Genomic DNA, 18878 nt, shown 5'->3' with positions numbered 1-18878 from the left:
CCTGTCCTGATCTTTCTTAACTGGAAATTGGTGGCTGTAGTGTGAAACCAAAATGGAAGGGAGGAGAAAATCTTATAGGGATTCTCAGTGAAGCATACTGGGTCAAAGATGAAGGTGTAGGGAAGAAGAGGAGATAGGGATTAGATTGCTGGTATAGCTCAGCAGGTCTTCAATGCCATCTTGGCTGGATGGAGCATGTGTGGGTGGAGGGATTGTGATCCTGAGCTATGGCCTACCATTTTTCTGCTGGATGGAGCACTCAGGTGACTGGGTTCTTGTCTTTGGCCACCCTTCCCCCGTTAGCGTCCCAGAGCCCAGTACTGCTCCCACAAAGTAGATGGGATTCCTGGACCATGGCCTCAGTTTCCTGATAACACATTGGGGGTTTTTCTGAGCGTGCGGGGAGTTTCTCACAGTGTGCGCTCTCTTTCTTTAGGCGTTTCTTGCTGCCAGAGTACTTACCTTATGCTGGGATTTTCCACGAACGCGGACAGCCAGGCTTGGCCACCCACTCTTCTGTTAACCGAGTCTTGGCAGGTAAAGAAATACCCCTACTGTGCCTAAGTGGGATTCTCTCCATCTAGTGGGTCATCTTGGAAGAAGAATTTATGAGAAATCTGTGTCCAACCTGGTATATAAACCTCCTGAACCAGAAGAGGATGTGGAACTAAATATTAAAGTGATGGGGCTTATTCAAGTGCCTAGAAGTTGCAGATTCCATACTTTGAGTGCATATTAAGGGAGCCTCAGCACAGAGCCTAAGGCAGGGGGGAATTTAATGATTCTTCCTACATTTAACTCCCTCCCCAATCTGAAATGTCTTTCTTTAAAAAAAAAAAAAAAAAAAAAAATCTGACAGCCTAATGATCAGCTTGCTGCAGGTCCTTCTAATTGAATTATAGGGTGCCTTGTTCATGTTCCGGCTGGCAAGCCGCGGGATTCAATTAGGATCCTAATAAGTGCGTATTAAAACCTTGGCTGCCACCACATACAGCACACAGGCATTTGGGAGCCTTAAAGGGCAGGCGGGGGTGGAGGGGAAGAGGAGTGGGGTTTTGGCAGCCTGTGAATGAAACAGTTTTATATGATAGATGGCATAATTTTTTGGGTGCTTCTTGGTGGAGCCTAAACTGCTTTGTGATCAGTACCAGTGTTGGGGAGGCTTTCTTTGGATAAGGGGAAGGTGGATATCAACATACCTACACAATTGAACAGCAGATGGAGAACCCGTGCCTGCTGCTACTACTGCCAATGGGGCATGTGCAGGAAAGGCATAAACCCCCCTGGAAGGAGTATGGTCTCCCATGTATTCTTTTTCTTTCTCTGGGGAGTGCTCAGACAGAGGCTATGTGCTGTAATTTGCGTGGCCATATAGATGTGCCAGTGTAGCCTTTTAAAATCTCATTGTCAACTGTAAAATCTGGAAACATCTCCTGGATCTTTATATCTCACTTGGACACTCAGCTGAGACAATACTTGCCTCCTCCTCATCCTGTTGCAGCAACTGCAAGAGTAGCCAAAGGCAAGGCTGCAGAGCATCTCCATGTTGCGACCTGATGAGCGGGGGGTCAGCCTGTAGCCGTTTGCTGATGCACATGCTTTCCTCATGACTCTTGCTTGTGTGGAATTTGGCTGTCAGCTTCTGGAAACAGCTCACTGGCAGATAATTACTTGCTGCCAGGCAACACTGCAGAACTCTTGTGTAGCTGGGCTTTGTTGGAAACATCTGCCTTCAACCCTCCCAGCACAGCACCTCTTTCCCAGCAGCTGAGGAGATTCTATCTTTTCCTGGCATTTTAGCTTTAAGATCAGTAGTCAGTTTGCTCTTGGCTTCCAGCAATTCCTTTTATTATTCTGCTTCCTCTTCCCTCACAGTGTTCTGATGGAGAGTAACCCAATGCAACAGCCCAAGCCTCTCTCAGTGCAGAAAACTTAACCCCCCACAATTCATATGTAAAAGGTTCTGCACCCTACCACAGAGACTTCATTAAACAAAGCAAGCAAAGTATTTACAGCTCCACCATTAAATCTCCAAATGACCAAGGTCTATCCCAGTCTACTCCATGGCAAGATGGTCTTAAATTTTTTGGCAAAGCTCCTTGTTTCTGCAGCATTCCAGTGCATCAGACTGGAAATTGTGCTGCAACTCCAGGTAACTTCCACAGTGGAGGTTTTTTATTGAAATGATACATCCCATCAGTGGAGCGGCCCCTTGTGTTTGTTTTAATATTGAATTCAGTTTATTTTACTTCCTCCGCATTTTCAGTTATTGATGTGCCACAGATTTAAGTGATAACAAGTAACTGCATTATAGAAATCAGTGGAGGTAGAGACTTAGCTGCATGGAGGGCATGTGGGGCTTTTGGATCTGGAGGTGCTTGGAATTGTGGAATAAGAACATTCAGATTATTTTTGCTAAAATAATTAGCAGTGAGATGACTGAGCGTTAACACAATAAAGTACTAGGTCTGAAATTTAATATTTGTGATAAAAGGCCATTTCACACTGCTCAGAGCTATTATATCAGGATGCCTGCTGACTGGGAAGACCATACTGCATGGTTTGTAGTTGAATCAAGTATGGAAGGCTAGGAGCATACTTTTTTGGGAAAACCCTGAAATTTATATTCTGAAACACAGTTCTATGAAGTAGATTCTGTGTCAGATTTCCTGGCCAGACAATACCCAGGGCCCTGTCTATGTTTGTTGTTTGTATTACTGTAGCATCTAGAAGCCCTAGTCAAAGTCCAGGACCCCATTGTGCTAGGCACTGTACAAACAAAGAACAAAAAGACTGTATTCAAAGGGAACATCTACACTAGAATAAAAGAATAAAAGATCCTTCCCTCTCACAGGTCCAAGAGCTTGGACTCCAGCCTGAGCCCAGATGTCTGCACAGCAGTTTCACAGACGTGCAGCTTGAACCCTGTGAGCCCAAGTCAGCCGACCTGGGCCAACCACACGTGTTTAATTGCTGTGTAGACATACCCAAAGAGTTTACAATCTACCAGGCAAGGCAAGAGGCCACAGATGGCTATAGACAGACTGAAAAATCAAGGAAACAATGAGACAGTATTGGTCAGCATGATAGGCAGTGGTCTCAGTGCACCAGCTGCCTATCTGTTGTCAAGTTTTTTGTGGGTGTCACAGCAGAGGAGAGTTTGAAGGAGGATAATGAGGTAGCTTTGTGGATGTTTATGGGGGGGCCTCCCACGTGTGAGGGGCAGCATGGGAGAAAGCACAAAGGTGCCTGTTTGTAACAAGTGTGGGATGGTGGTGGGCTTCATAGGACAATCAGAAGCAGGAGTCTACATTTCAATAGCGAGCGAGAGATAAGTAGGGTGGGGTTTGACTATGAACAGCTTTGAAAGTGAAGACAAGCGGTTTATGTTTGATATGATAGAAAAGAAAGATCCGGAGGAGGGATACAGAAAGAGGGGTGACATGGTCAAAGCGACAGGGTAAGAGAATGATCTTTGCAGCAGCATTGTGAATGCATATGAGTGTGGTAAGCTTGCATTTATCAAGACTAGAGAAAAGAGTGTTGCAGTAATTGAGATGTGAGGTGATGCCTGTACAGGAGAGTTAGCGTTGTGGATAGACAGGAGAGGCTGTATCTTAGAGGTCTGATGCAGAAAGAATTCACAAGATTTAGACATTGCCTGGGTGTGAGAACCTAGAGTGAGGTCCAAGTTCAAGGTAACACCCATGTTATGGGCCTGAGTGACAGACAGTGTGGTGGTGGTGTCCATTGTGATTGGGAATGGGAGTAGTGGGACGGGCTTGGAGGGGAAGGACAATTTTAGCCATATTTAGCTTGAGCTGATGGATAGACATCCACAAAATGACAGATTTTAGTTAGAACAGAAGGAGATTAGTCTGCAGTAGAGAGGCAGATCTGTGAATGATCAGCATAACCATGGTAGTTTAATTTGTTTGTGGATGAGATAACTTAGAGATAAGGTATAGAGGGAGACGAGAAGGGCTCCGTCATTGATCCTCTGTGGAGCCCCCACAGAAAGTTGAAGAGGGGATGAGGAGAATCCTATGGAGGACATGCTGAAGGACTAATTAGAGAGGTAGGGGGAGAATCAGTAGAGGGCAGAGTCATGAAAGCCAAGGGAGGATAAGTTTTTAAGAAAAGTATAATCATCTGTGTTAAAGGCAGACGACGGTCAATAAGGGTGAGGATGGAGTACAGGTTCTTAGCTTTGACTAGGAAGAGGTTGTTAGAGACTTTGGTGACAGTGGTTTCAGTGGGGCACAAGGGGAAGAAGTCAGATAGGAGAGGGTCTAGGATGGAGTTGGAGGAGAGGAGCTCCTATCTGCAAATTGAATGAGTTTAGAGATGAAAGGGAAGAGGGAGATGGAGTTATTAATCCCTAAATCCTTCAGATGTTTATGCCCCTGTGTATGGAAATCTTTTGGAAAGCCAATCCCCCACAGAATTGCCTCTGATCTTCTGGGTAGGAAAGGCCTGTGCAGTTCTATGCTTTCTCCATTGTCAACCATTTCAGAAGGCAAACACCTTCTGAATGAGACATGCCATTTGGTCACTGAAAACCCTTTAAATATCAGTGCCGAACCAGTTTGGGAGCTTTACCTGGCTTGCCTTGCAGCAGTCTGGAAAAAAGATTCTCATAGAATATAAACCCAGAAGGGACTATTATGGTCTAGTCTGATCTTCTGTATAACATAGGCTATAGAACTTCCTTGGATTCATTCCTTTTTGAACTAGAGAATATCTTTTAGTAAAACATCCTATCGTAATTTAATCATTTAAGTGATGGGCAATCCACCATAACATTTGGTAAATTGTTCAAAAGGTTAATTACCTTCACTATTAAAAATTTGCATTTTATTTCTAGTCTGAATTTGTCTAGCTTCAACTTCCAGCCATAGGATCTTTTATATCATTGTCAGCTACACTAAGGAGCCCTGTATTATCAAACTTCTGTTTCCTATGTAGATACCTACAGACTGATTTAAGTCACGCTTTAGCAAAGGAAAGGTTAAGCTAAAGAGTGAGCTATTTGTCTTTTTTTGTAAGGTATATTTTCCAATCTTTTAATCATTCTCATGGCTCTTCTCTGAACCCTCTCCAATTTATCAACATCCTTCTTGAATTGTGGACACCAGAACTGGACACCGCATTTCAGAAGTGGTCATACCAGTGCCAAATGCAGAGGTAGAACAACCTCCGTACTCCTGCTCGATATAGGCCCCTATTTATGCAGTCAAGGATCACATTATCTTTTTTGGCCACAGTTTTGAACTGGGAACTCATGTTCAGCTGATTATCTGCCATCACACCAAGTCTTTTTCAGAGTCTTGATTTCCCAAGACAGAGTCCCCATCATGTAACTATGGCCTACATTCTTTGTTCCTAAATCCATGGTTTTCAACCTGTGGTCTGCAGATTCCTGGGAGTCTGCAGGCTATGTCTAAGATTTCCAAAGAAGTCTGTACTTTCATTTGAAATTTTTTAGGGGTCCACAAATGAAAAAAGGTTGAAAACCACTGTCCTAGATATAGGACTAAATTTGGCCCTATTAAAACACACATTTGTTTGAGCCTAGGTCTCCAGGTGATGAAGATTGCTCTGTATCAATGACCTGTTCCCTTTATTACTTACCATTTCCCTAATATCTGCAGACTTTATCAGTGATGGTTTTATATCTCTTTTTTCATGTCACTGATAAAAGTGTTAAATAGCATAGTGCCAATAATCGATCCCTGCAGGACCCCACTAGAAACACCCATTTAATGACGATTTCCTATTCACAGTTATGTTTTGAGAGCTATCAGCCAGTTTTTAATCCATTGTTTTGTATCATTCTAGTTTCTTAAAATGTCATGCATTACCAAGTCAAATGCCTTCCAGAAGTCTAAGGGCATATCCACAGGGTGGGATAATGTACACGATGGGGGTGTGATTTCTAAAGTGCACTAATGTGTTTTGCATTAATTGGCTGGTGTAGACCAGCAGTGTAGAATACATTATAGTGCACTAGGGAACATTTAGTGCGCACCAGCAGGGTCTATATGAACCAGTTAATATGTAATACATTCATGCACTTTAGAAATCACACCCCCCCATAGTGCACATTACCTCACACTGTAAGCTTGCTCTGAGCATATTGTATCAATACTGTTACCTTTATCAACTAAATTTGTAATCTCATTAAAAAAGATATCAAGTTAGTTTGACAAGATCTATCTTCCATAAACCCTTATTTGAGGGCATTAATTATATCCTCTTTTAATTCTTTATTAATAAAGTCCTGTATCAGCTGATCCATTATTTTGCTCAGGATAGATGTCAGGTTGATAGGTCTATAATTACTTGGGTTGTCCTGTTTACCTTTTTAAAATATTGGCACATTAGCTTTCTTTCAGTTCACTACATCTTCCTAGTGTTCCAAAACTTATTGAAAATACTAATTTATGGTCCAAGAGTGCTCCTCAGTCAGCTCTTTTAAAACTTTTGGCAGGAGTTGAAGGATCTCACTGGCCCTCTGGACTCTAGTTCTTCCCTGTCCGACCAATATGCATAGGAGAATCAGCATGAACTGTGAGCTCATGGTGGGAACTGTGCCTCTGAGGAAAAGCCTGTAAAGTGAATCCTGTGGCACATGGGAGCAGTCCAGCTAGGCAGATTTCTTAGATCAGTGCACCTTGAAATGAGAGCAGTTGGTTTCTATTTCCATACTCTCCTCAACCCATTTGTAGTGTTCTTTGTGGCACAAGGATGTTGGGCTTCTCACAATACTATTTCCAATCCTCTGCCCCAGCCAGCAGGCATTCATCTCAACATGTTCATGTTCCTCAAGTGAGGAGTTGCTGTATGGGTTGAAGGGAAACGTCATCTCTCTCAAAGAGAGCAGCCAGCGAAATAGTGCAGTGACTTAACATGGTCTGTCTTGTCTCAATCACAAGTGTTAGCACTCCTCCCTGGAGTTCGTAGAGTTAGTCTTATACTGCCTGTTTGCTCCTCTCTCTGCCCCTAGGTCCTCTTGGTCTGATCACTTCTCACCATCTGCTTTCTTTGCAGAGCCTTCCTCATATATAGTCAAAACTTGAACAGCATGCTATCAAGTAGGTGGGGGACAAACTGAATTCTTTGCATCTGGTGGGAAACAATTGTAGGTTCCAAATATCCATTTAAAAATCAATAAATACCTAGAAAAATCTAACACCTGCCACCAAACACTTAAAGCCCCATGTTCACCTGTGTGAACTCTCCACACCAGCACTTTGGCAATTACATGAGAATTCTGTTCTTTGAGCTGGGCAGGGAGATATTGACAAAGAAACAGAACAAAAAAACACTTTAGTTTCATTTCAGTGAAAACTCCTGGAGAAAAGAAATCATTGTTTGCCAAATAGCATAGGATCCTGTGTGTTTTCTCAGCTTCTCACTGTCTTGAAATCTTGAAAGGTAACACCAGCTTGTTGACAGTCCTGTTACTCAACAAGGGATCCACGTGTAGAGTCCACCAGCTGAAAGCACAAGAACCCACATAAGCCTTGTCTTTTATCTTAATGAGCAACTGCCCTGTCATGTGTGCAGTTCAATGAATTTAACTATTTTCCTTGGGTGAAAACAAACAGCTTATGTTAGTTTGTGAGACCCTGCTTGCAGGGTTAGTCTGTATCCCTGTACTCTGAACCCTGGTCTTAGTGGAGAGCTTGGTCCCGGCATGGCTTCCAATTGAGTGGTGCGACATAAATATTTGAGCGAAGTTAGCGCTGGTAAAGCATGCTAGATTTACAACCCCAGACACTGATCAGCTCTGCTTATCCCAAGAGCAAGCAGTGGTAGTGCAAGCTTGTCTCATTCCCCAACTCTACTATCGAGTGGGGCTTGCTCTTGGGATGAAAATAAGTCAGTGCTTGGCATCTCTGCTGAGGTTGCCAACAAGTCTGCTGTTTAATGCTCATTGTGGTGGCTTTATGTGAATCCTGGCCCATTGAGAACTGGACTGAAATCCCACTCACTTCCCTCAGGAAGGTCTCTGTTAGTAATGACTTTTGGTCACTGTCAGCCTGTGCTTGATTGGAATCAGTGACCCTGATCAAAGTGAAAGGTGCAATATCTATTCAATTACCATAACCCAGACCATGTACCATACCCCATTTTACAGCCTGGCTCACAGAGGCAATTCCAGATCATTTGCCCAGGGCCATAAAGTGAGTCAGCAGGTTACCTTTGAGTTGAATCCTTTTAGCTTCCACTCCTTTGCCTGTATCTATGTAGAGTTTTTAATCTGTAAATCTTAAAGTTCTCTACAAAAGTGAGTAAGTGTTGCTATCTCCATGTTACAGATAGGAAAACTGAGGCATGCAGAGAGGAAGGGACTTACTCAAGGTCTCACAGTGTGTGAATGATACGACTAGAACACAGGTCTTCTATATCCAAATCATATGTACTGGACTATACCTGTTAGACATGCTGCCTCCTTATTTCTAACTCTCTTATAACTTATAGATCTCAGAGTGCTTCACAGTATTCCCATTGCTTGTTCACTTACCTTATGCTGTTCTCAGGCATATTTGGGCAGGTGTGTGTGACTAAGTGGTACATTCCAGTCCAGTGCCACTTCAATTGACTATTTATAAGCCCCTGATAAATGGACAATTAGTGGTAGTGCTCTGGCTAGTGCTGCTTTCATAATTAACCCAATTACTTTTCACTTCTGCTGTAGTGATGAAAGTGAGCATGATAACAGGCTGGCTTGGTTGCCCTAGAAACAGTATTCTAGGAAACTACTCCAGCTTCACTAACATGGGGAGTCTGGCTTCTTCCTGGTTGCAGGCCCCCTGGATTGATTCTTTTTCTGTTGCTGCCATCATCTCCCAGTGATTTGTAGGCTATGTCCTGTGACTCCCTGAATCTGCTTGTGTAACACACAATTACTTAAAATAGGGTTGGGTTTGAAACACTGAACATCGCTAAGGCTGTCTTCAAATAAAGTCTCCCAGAAGCATCTTGACCACCTGACCCTACAATAAGTGGGTCCTCTTTATTATGATTGACTTTGGGGAGTCCGTTCTTCCAGAATCTCAGGGGGATACTCCCGCTTCCCAACTCTTCTCCAGGAACCTTGTCTTGCTACCAGCAGCGATATGCCCACTTCCTCTGAAGTGGTCTCTTCACACACCTGCTGACTTGATGCTACTGCTGAGACCTTTCTCTCAGCAGTATTAGTCCAGCACTGGAGCTTGGCTTAGTATTTGGATTGTGAAATGGGGAGGAACGTCTATATATAAAGATAACTCTAGGCTTTCTGAAGCTAATGTTAATTGAATGTTCTGTACCCTGGGCTGACAGATGTTTAGGAGAGTATGATCTGCGCTCCATGGAAGTATACACAATTGGGTGGGGAAATGGAATCCTCATTTGCCCTCATCTCCCAGGCAATGATATGACCTTAAACTGACACATGTCTGGGAAGATTTCCTAGATAGATACCCTTTTCTCCACTCATGTGAGTCTACGGAGTATCAGTTTGGGTTCCTGGCTTCAGTTGCCTCTTCCTGATTTTAGAAGCCAATTTAGTTTTGCCCTTTGGACTGTGGATGCCACCATAAGGTTTGGTAGTGTCCTACCTCCAGAGCCTCCTTTCCACCCTGAGCAGATCTGCAAGGTAACCCACCCCAAAGGGGAGTGTAGCTTGTCTGTGCAGTGTATTTTAATGCAGCTGCAATGGGTCTCAGGGCACTTCTTTGTGCAGAAGGATGTGAACTCTTTAGAAACACTGCGTTCCCTGCAAGGCCTTGAGCCTTTCAGTCAATCCTTCTCACAGGGTCAGAGCAGCCTCCTTCCCTCCATGCTATCTCCATTATCATGAGTAAGCAGTTGCTAAACCTTGCAGTAAGCTACAACTTGCCTTGCCAGTCCTCATATGCTTCTTAGAGAGTCTCTTCCCTTTCTCCAGAGTTTTAGGGCAGAAATATAGATATCTGTAACCCACATATGTCCACTTCCCCAAACCCCACAGTTTAGCTGCTTTCTAGAATCTATTTTATAGGAGTGGGGAGGACTTCTAGTGCTCATTAAATAGTGTATATTGTATGATTCAAGTAGTCACTTGTGCAAAAGTTCCTTACACATTCTATTAACGTTCCTTCATCCTGACCTGCTGCACTCCATGGACTCTCACATGCCTCTGCTGGTGCACCTCAGTCCTCTTATTTCCCCTCTCTTCTGCCATTATTCCAATCTGGAGTGTCTGCTAAGCAAAGTCTCTTAGTTGTTGTGGAAGCATGTGGTGCGGAGGGATGAAATCACATGCTGCCATTTAACTTGTGATCTCAGCATCAGTTCTATTTTGTAGATACTCTAGTTCTAGTGGTTAGATACTTCCCATAAGAACCAGATAATCCTGAATGACCGAGTAATAAACTGAGATTCTTAAGCACATTAACAAACTTTAGAAACGAAATTATAGAAGGAAAATGGTTTCACCCATCATGTTACACAGTGAATTAGAAACCCCCAGGTAGTCAGCTGTAATTTGCAGCAGCTGTAGGTGCTCACATAGCTGATCCTAAGATGCCTGCTTCTTCCCAGCAGTGTCACCTTTACTGTGCTGTGACAGTTACCATTCACTGAGTTTGAGAGACCAGTGAACTTACCTTCTTCCCTGATTCTTTTGGTAATTGATTGCCCAGCCACCTCTTCTCTTGTTGTGACCTGTATCATGCTGTTGCCCTGTAGCCTGGTGTAATGAAGACCATAAGGAAGATGGTGCAGTTAGCATTTGAAAGAGCTACAGGTATCTTTCCTTGAAACATCCGTCACGGATAGAGATCTCCAATAGGTTTCTTTCTGCCTGCCATAGTTACAGGGGAGAAAAATGGTTCTCCTTTTAGACTAAACGTCTCTTGATCTTTCTGCCTGCCATAGTTACAGGGGAGAAAAATGATCCAAATGGGAGGATGCATGTGGCAAAATATTTTATTGGGTGGAATGTAAGCCCTGGTCATGCAGGGCTGCTGTCTGAAGAGGCCAGAGGAGTCTACTTGGCATAGCCAGTAGGTGGCCGGAATGGGAAGTGCCCTAGTCTGGCTGCCTGGTTACAATGTCCTGTCTATTCTGTCTCTTGTTCATTCGTTCTTTCACTTCTGCAATAGAAAGTGCTCTCTGGGTGTGTTACCTAGGATTCCTTGACCCAATAACTTTTAGTCTCTGCAAGTTGGTATCAGGAAATAAACCAAAGGAAACGCAGTTCTTCCACCTGCTATATGGCTAGCACAGACAAATCCAAACCAAGTGCTTTAACTTAAAAGCTTTACTTAATGTCTCCCGCAGTACCCATTGGGAGCATTTACCACAGTCTCTACTTATTAATCTTAAGCACATACATATACAATAGGTGATTAGAGTACTTAAAAGTTACCTCTACTAGTCTGAGGCCGTCTTCGGGCAGTCTTTGGGTGAATCAGTCACAGATTTCCAGATGGCCAGTCCTTCCATCTGTGCCTGGAGATCCTTCCAAATGTGTCCATGAAGCTATCCATCAGACTCAGTCTTGCTACTTCCTTCTTACATCCCAAAAGTTACAGAGATGTCAATCAAAAGAATGTTACATAGCTGACCAAACAAATAAATTACTGGGCAGAGGCAGGAGCTACAGAGACATGTCACTAAAAATATTGTTAAGCAAGCAGTTTTAAGCTGTTAGTCTGACAGCTAAATTTTCCCATACTGACAATTCTAAAATATATCCAGACGTCCTGTTTTTCACAGACATCTACCCCAGCATGTTCAGAGAGAGAATGCAGAGAGCCAGGCTCACTTCACATGTTCACTGTCTATGCTGCTCTCCTGGTTTGCCTAGTTATGTTAAGTTCCTGCAGAGGCCTGAAAATGGCTAAAAGCAGCAAGCAGAATAATTGATAGTCCATCACAATAATTAGCAGTGGGTTGGGTACCTGACTGGTTGCTAAAATGCCCTTGTACAGATCTCAGAGTTTCCAGCTAGAAGCAGATTTGTCATCAGATTTTATTGGATTGTGTTTAAATCCATAGAAAAAGATAAAGGGGAGACTGAGCATAAAGCAACAGGGAGTATACACATACATCAACTTACATTAAAACAAAAAGCTTAGAGGCCTGTTGTGAGAGAGAGAGAAGAGCAGCCATCAGGACCTGTGACTGAGGAATGGTGACTCTGGGCAATGATCAAGGCTGCTTTAGATATTAGCCGCCTAAATACGAGAGCCTCTCATGCAGCTTCAGGTCCCTTAAATAAACTTGAGTTAATATCATAGATGCACATCCTCATGTAGAAGGATATGGCTCTTCACACCTCTGAGCAGGAGATACTCAAAGTATTTGCTTCATGCCTCTCAGGGTGTGGTAAAAGGTGCAGCAGCATAGCATTATTGGGGCACCTTAAAGGCTGCATAGTCTCTCTTCATTGCCATCATTTGTCTGCAGTCTATCTACAGTTCAGCTCAACTTACTATTCCTGAAGTTGTTACTGAGAGGGAAACCAGATCCCACATATCTGTGTACTAAGAGTGGAGTGCAGAGAACTTGATATATAGGACAGGAGTCACAGAGCACAGGGGAGGAAAATGACAGTGGCAAGGCAGAGATGGTATAAGGGGCATAGGGAGAGGAAGCTCTAAAAGTGGAAAAAGCAACAGCAATTCTACCTTTGCAAGTGGTCCCTCGTCCTGGAAGCAAATGCTCCTTGGCAATAAACAGAATGGCAGTTCCAGGGTAACACAGAGCTAGTGTGCAGCTCCTTGCTGAGTGCTGTAATATCCCGCTCCCACTCACCAGCTCATTATGCACTTAATTCCTTCATTATTAGATACCAGGGTAGTGATGCTGGACCCATTAAGCTGCACCCCGATTTCAGAAAAAAACCCAAGTTATGTGATTGTTGTTTGTTGATTTCCCCTCTTCGTTCTTTCGTTTCTTTAATGCTGCCTGATTTATTCTGAGTTGGGCTGTAAATGTCACTGAATATGTTTGAGATGGGATAGACAACACTTAGAATCATAGAGTTGGAAGGGACCTCAGGAGGTCATCTAGTCCAACCCCCTGCTCAAAGCAGGACTAAACTCAGTTAAATAATCCCAGCGAAGGTTTTGTCAAGCCGCAGCTTAAAAACTTCTAAAGATGGAGATTCCACCACCTCCCTAGGTAACCCATTCCAGTGCTTCACCACCCTCCTAGTGAAAAACTTTTCCTAATGTCCAACCGAGCCCTCCCCCCTGCAACTTGAGACCGTTGCTCCTTGTTCTGTCATCTGCCACCACTGAGAACAGCCTAGCTCCATCCTCCCTGGAACCCCCTTTCAGGTAGTTAAAGGCTGCTATCAAATCCCCCCTCATTCTTCTCTTCTGCAGGCTAAACAAGCCTAGTTCCCTCAGCCTCTCCTCATACGTCTTGTGCTCCAGCCCCTAATCATTTTTGTTGCCCTCCGCTGGACTCTCTCCAACTTCTCCACATCCTTTTTGTAGTGGGGGGCCAAAAACTGGACACAGTACTCCAAATGCGGCCTCATCAATGCCGAATAGAGGGGAATAATCATTTCCCATGATCTGTTGGCAATGCTCCTACTAATGCAGCCGAATATGCCATTAGCCTTCTTGGCAACCAGGGCGCTTCTGGCTCATATCCAGCTTTTTATCCACTGTTACCCCCAAGTCCTTTTCTGCAGAACTGCTGCCTAGCTCGTCGGTCCCCAGTCTGTAGCTGTGCATCGGATTCTTCCGTCCTAAGTGCAGGACTCTGCACTTGTCCTTGTTGAACCTCATCAGATTTCTTTTCACTTACTTAACTCTCCATTCAAGACAAGCAAGACCCGTGCATATGAATTTCCTCCTGTTTCCACCTGTGTGAAAATGACGTTGCCATTGATGTAATGGGCAGCTCTATTGCAAATGGAATCTTGATGTAAACTTTATGGAATTTTCCGTTCTCTTTGATTATGCTGGCTCTACAGCCAGCTATAGAGACCCTTAAAACATGTTCTGGGTGATGGAAGCTGACTGTACAGCAAAGTGTGGCTGTTGCAGTTTGGTTGCATGCTGTTATCCTTGGCCGTCTGCTAGTTGGGAGCAGAGCCAGACAGTTATTTATAAGCAAATATTCCGTCCAGTGCGCATCAACTAATATGTTATTAGAAGCTACACAGGAGATTACATAAGCTTAGAACATAGTCAATATGCTGTTAACTGGCTCATTGCTAACTTGCAGTAACTGATTAATAAAATCTTATTCACATACAACTTCAGAGTGATTTTTAAGGAGACAGAATGTAATCACCCATTTTGAAATTTACCAGGACACCTGGTCTGTTGCCTCTTGTGAATGTGCCTTGTGTCCTTTAATGATCACAGTTACTCAGGCCTGGTCTACACCAGAAAATTAAGTTGTCTTAACTTTGTTGCTCAGAGGTATGAAAAATCCATGCTCCTGAGTGGTGTAGTTAAGCTGACCTAACCGCCAGTGTAAACAGCACTAGGTCGACGGAAGAATTCTTCCCATTGACCTAATTAACGCCCCTTGGGGAGGTGAGTTGCTTACGTTGACGGGAGAATGTCTATGCTCAAGTGCTATAGTGGTGCAGCTGCAGCGGTGTGGTTGTGCCACTGTAGCATTTCAAGTGTAGACAAGCCCTCCGGATTTAGGTTTTGAGGTGCTTCCTGAAAGATGATTTCTCCAACATAACAGTGCTCCTAGCACCAACTGGAGCACTGGCAAGTCACCACTGACTTGGAGATGAGTGAATTTCTGCAACTTTGGGATTTTCTTTGTAGACCTTCTGTCATGCGTTACTCTGCTTAAATTCTGAGACCTGCTGAGATTGCAGCCCCTGGTGTTTTGGGGGCAGATTCTTGCCGTTTGAATGCTAAGTGGGAAATGGAGTTTTTGTCTGAAGTTTTGTACACGTTGTGTTAGAGCACTGGGGGGGGGGTGTGCGTGCGTGCGCGCGTGCGCGCAATCCATTGTTTATGGAAACCCCTCAGGATCTGATTGCAGAGCATTGTCACATCTCTGTGTGTTGGCCACAATTAACATGGTTACAGGCAGCTCTGTTATAGAACATGCTGGATGACTGAACACACCATGAAGTGTCTGAGGATTTTGTTAGGATCTGACAATGCAGCAGAAGTGAGATTGGATATGGTGCTTACTGGGTGGATCTGCCTAAACTTTGTTACCATTCACGGGTGCAGCCCCAGTCAATGACTCTGGGTGTATTTTAAGAGTTATGGAAATGTTCACAGCACTCCGGCCCAGTTGTGCTAACACTTGGGAGGAGTTGCTGCTAAGTGTGTGCATACATTGCTCTTCCTTTTTCCCCCACAGAAGAGGACCCTAGAAAAGGATTATCATTCCCAAAGAAAGAGCCCTGAGGAGCTAAAGGATGGGGTGATGATTACATTTCTAGAAAGAGTTGTGAAAGTGTAATTGCACGGTGTTACTCTTCTAAGCTCTGGTAAAAGCAGGCCTCTAGCCTCTCTACCCATTTGTGAGAATATAGTTGAGCTAGGAACAGAGCAGTACTCAGTTTAAAGTCCTGAGCAAGACCAAGTGTTCAGCAAGCCAAGAGGATTTTGCAGCTGTTTTAACGGAGTGATTCTCTGGGCCAAAGTAACACATGTTTCAGGCTGAGCCAGTTAGAGGCATTTTTTATTTAGAATTTAGGTGACTTTGAGTCAGTACTTTCATGGAAGGTAGAGCTTGGAGATTCAGTGGAAACTCACTTCTGTGGCCTGGGCCACCATCTGGAGACAGTGATATGGCTTGTGGAGTACAACAGTTGCCATCTCAGCCCATTGATTGCAATGGGGGAGGTCTCTCCCTAAGTCCTATTTCCTCACCCATGCTGGTCCTAGTATCGGAACATGAGGCTGAATGCGTTTTATTACAATCAAATGCAAAGTCATGCATCTAGGAACAAGGAGTGAAGGTTACACAGGCTATCGGGAACTATATTCTGGAGAGCAGTGAGTTTGAAAAGGACTCGGGTCATTGTGGATAGTCTACTGAAGATGATCTTAGCCATTTCATCATGATGGGAGCTCAAATGTGATCCTTTGATGTATTCATGGGGATATTGAGAAGTATGGAGGCGGCATTACTTTTGTATATGGCATTAGTGAGACTGTTCCTGGAATAATATGTCTTGTGTTGGTGTCAACACTTTCAGAAGAATGTTGAAAAACTGGAAAGATCAGAAAAGAGTTACAAGAATGATTCAGGTTCTGGATGATGATACAAAATTATTCAAGATAGTTGAGTCAAAAACTGACTGCAAAGAGTTAGAGGAATCTTACAAAACTGGGTGACCTGTCAACAAAATGGCAGATGAAATTCACCACTGATAAATACAATAATGGGGTCTGAATAGCTGTTACCACTCAAGAAATATCTTTGAGTCATCCTGAGTAGTTATCTGAAAACTTTAGCTCAATGCGCAGCAGTGGTCAAAAAAGCTAACAGAATGTTAGGAGCTGTTAGGAAAGGAATAGAAAACAAGACAGACAGAAAATATCATAATTCCACTATATATATTAATGGTGCACCCAAACATAGAATACTGTGTCCAGTCCCCCACATCAAAAAGAATATAGTGGAAGTGGAAAAGGTTCAGAGAAGGGCAACAAAGATGAGCAAAGATATGGAATAGCTTCCATACAAGGAGAGGCTAAAAAAATTAGAGCCGTTCAGCTTACAAAAGAGACGACTATGGGGGGATATGATGGAGGTCTATAAAACCATGAATAGTGTGGAAAAAGTGAATAGAGAACTGTTATTTACGCAGGGGTCACCGAGTGAAATAATAGGCAGCAGGTTTAAAACAAACAAGAGGAATTACTTTTTCTCACAAAGCACAATTAACCTGTGTAACTCATGCCCAGGGGATGTACCGAGGTTCAAAAGAGAACTAGATAAGTTTATGGAGTATAGAAGCATTAGTGGCTATTAGCCAAGGTGGTCAGGGATGTAACCCCATGCTTGGGACAGCCCTAAACCTCTGACTGCCAGAAGCTAGGAGGGGAAGATTAGGTGGATCACTCCAACTGCTCTGTTCTGTACATTCCCCCTGAAACTCTTGCACTGGCCAGTGTTGCAGACAGAATTTTGGGTTAGATAGACCATTGGTCTGATCCAGTATGGCAGTTCTTACATTCTTAAAACCTTGGTTAAGTCACTCTGTAAGTCTTCTCTTTAATTAGCTAAATACATTGAGCTTCTTAAGAAGTGACTTGAACAATATATAAATATCAACCTGGGGAGAAAATTTCTGATAGAGAGCATTCTTTAATTTAAAAGGCAAAAATCATAAGATCCAGTGGCTGGAAACTGAAGCTAGACAAATTCAGCCTAAAAATAAGGTGTATGTTTTTGAGTGGTGGTGCTGACTCCTTGTATTATGGAAGGACAGAGGGGGCTCAGTTATGGATCAGGGTCTCATTGTGCTAGGCATTGTACACACATCTTGGTATCTTACCATTGGAACAAATTACCTGTGGACATAGCGGATTCTTGGTCACTTGCAATCTTTAAATCAAAATTGGATGTCTTTCTAAAGGATATGCTACAGCACAACCACAAGTTCTTCTTCGAGTACTTGCTCATGTCCATTCTATGTCAGGTGTGTGTGTATGCACCACATGCTCCAGTGCCAGAGATTTTTCCCTCAGTGGTATCTGTAGAGCCAGCTCTAATGCCCTCTGCAGAGGCATGCATATGTGCCAATATAAGGAGCATTGCCAGGCCTCCCTCCCTCTCAGTTCCTTCTTACTGCCATTGACGGTGCTGGAATGTCCTTGCCTTGGCAAGTCATTTCATCTCTTGATTTAGTGTACATAGTTTGTTAGATAAGTTAATTAGTTAGAATTAGTAGTTAGATATAATTGTAGTTAGTTCTGTGGGGACATAGCCCCAGGGATGGGACATGCCCTGGTCCCCGGGCTTCAAACCATGTGCTTCATGTAAGAAGCCCATGCCCATAAATGATCCTCACTTGAACTGCTTAAAGTGCCTGGTGATATCCATGTTCGAAATAAGTGCAGGATCTGCAGAAACTTCACACCCTGCACTAAAAAGGACTGAGACATCAGGTTAAAAGCACTCCTGGTGGAGTCTGCTCCCAGAACGGACTCTGAGCCCAGCTGCTCAGACTCCGCGCACAGCACATGGGCGCAGAGTCTCGCTCCTTGTGCTGCCCACTCCTCTGGTGGATAGAAATCCGTGCTGACACCATGGGCTGGAGCTGCTGGCCAACAGTGTGTCCAGGGGCAAGCCCATAATGGGGGCCCCACATAGATCTCTGACACCTTGACACTGCTGTCCGACCCCTCGTCAGTCACTGATGCCCCAGCAGCGGTCACCAGGACTCCATTACCGGTCCCAAAAGCATCACTGCTGACAGCTAGACTCCCGCTACCAGTCCCCAAAGCCTCGATACTGATCCCCCGAGTCTCGATGCAGGTCACCAGGGTCCCAGCACCAATCCCTGATGCCACAGCTTTGGTCTCCAGAGTGCTGCTACTGGTTGCTACCATCATCGATCCCCAGATTCTTGGCACTGATGGACAGAGTCCTGCCACTGTTCCCCGCTACCGGGATACCTGCATCTACCGATGCACTAAAGAGGTGGAGACCAGGTCGGCACTGCTATGGTCCCCGGAAGAGGACACTTCGGATTCAGAGGGGGCGGAGACCCATTGTCCACAGGTCAAGTAAACCCAGCCACGGCTGAAGGTTTCCCCCTGGGGTTACCACCTGATTCATGGCCACTGATACAATGGCCCAGACCAATGCAGTTCTGGAACCTGTGGGGATTCCCTTCTGCCTCAGGGTCACAGGTGCAACAGTTGATCTCGGGAACATCTGAG

The 18878-nt window shown here is 44.1% G+C and overlaps 1 protein-coding gene across 3 annotated transcripts in view; it reads left to right on the top strand.

The window, feature by feature from the left end:
• AMBRA1 (autophagy and beclin 1 regulator 1) overlaps positions 1-18878 on the top strand; it is a 190450-nt gene that overhangs the window by 82580 nt on the left and 88992 nt on the right. For all 3 annotated transcript variants that reach the window (XM_067557650.1, XM_067557649.1, XM_067557648.1), the window contains one exon: positions 437-537. In XM_067557650.1, the coding sequence (XP_067413751.1) occupies positions 437-537 (101 nt within the window). The remainder of the gene's footprint in view (positions 1-436; positions 538-18878) is intronic.

The sequence above is a fragment of the Emydura macquarii genome, unplaced genomic scaffold (genome assembly GCF_026122565.2).
Source record: "Emydura macquarii macquarii isolate MOO-44397 ecotype Brisbane River unplaced genomic scaffold, CSIRO-AGI_Emac_v2 contig_1876, whole genome shotgun sequence".
Classification (NCBI taxonomy): domain Eukaryota; kingdom Metazoa; phylum Chordata; order Testudines; family Chelidae; genus Emydura; species Emydura macquarii.
Note: the sequence above shows the minus strand (reverse complement) of the source record. Positions and strands in the feature narration are given on the sequence as shown.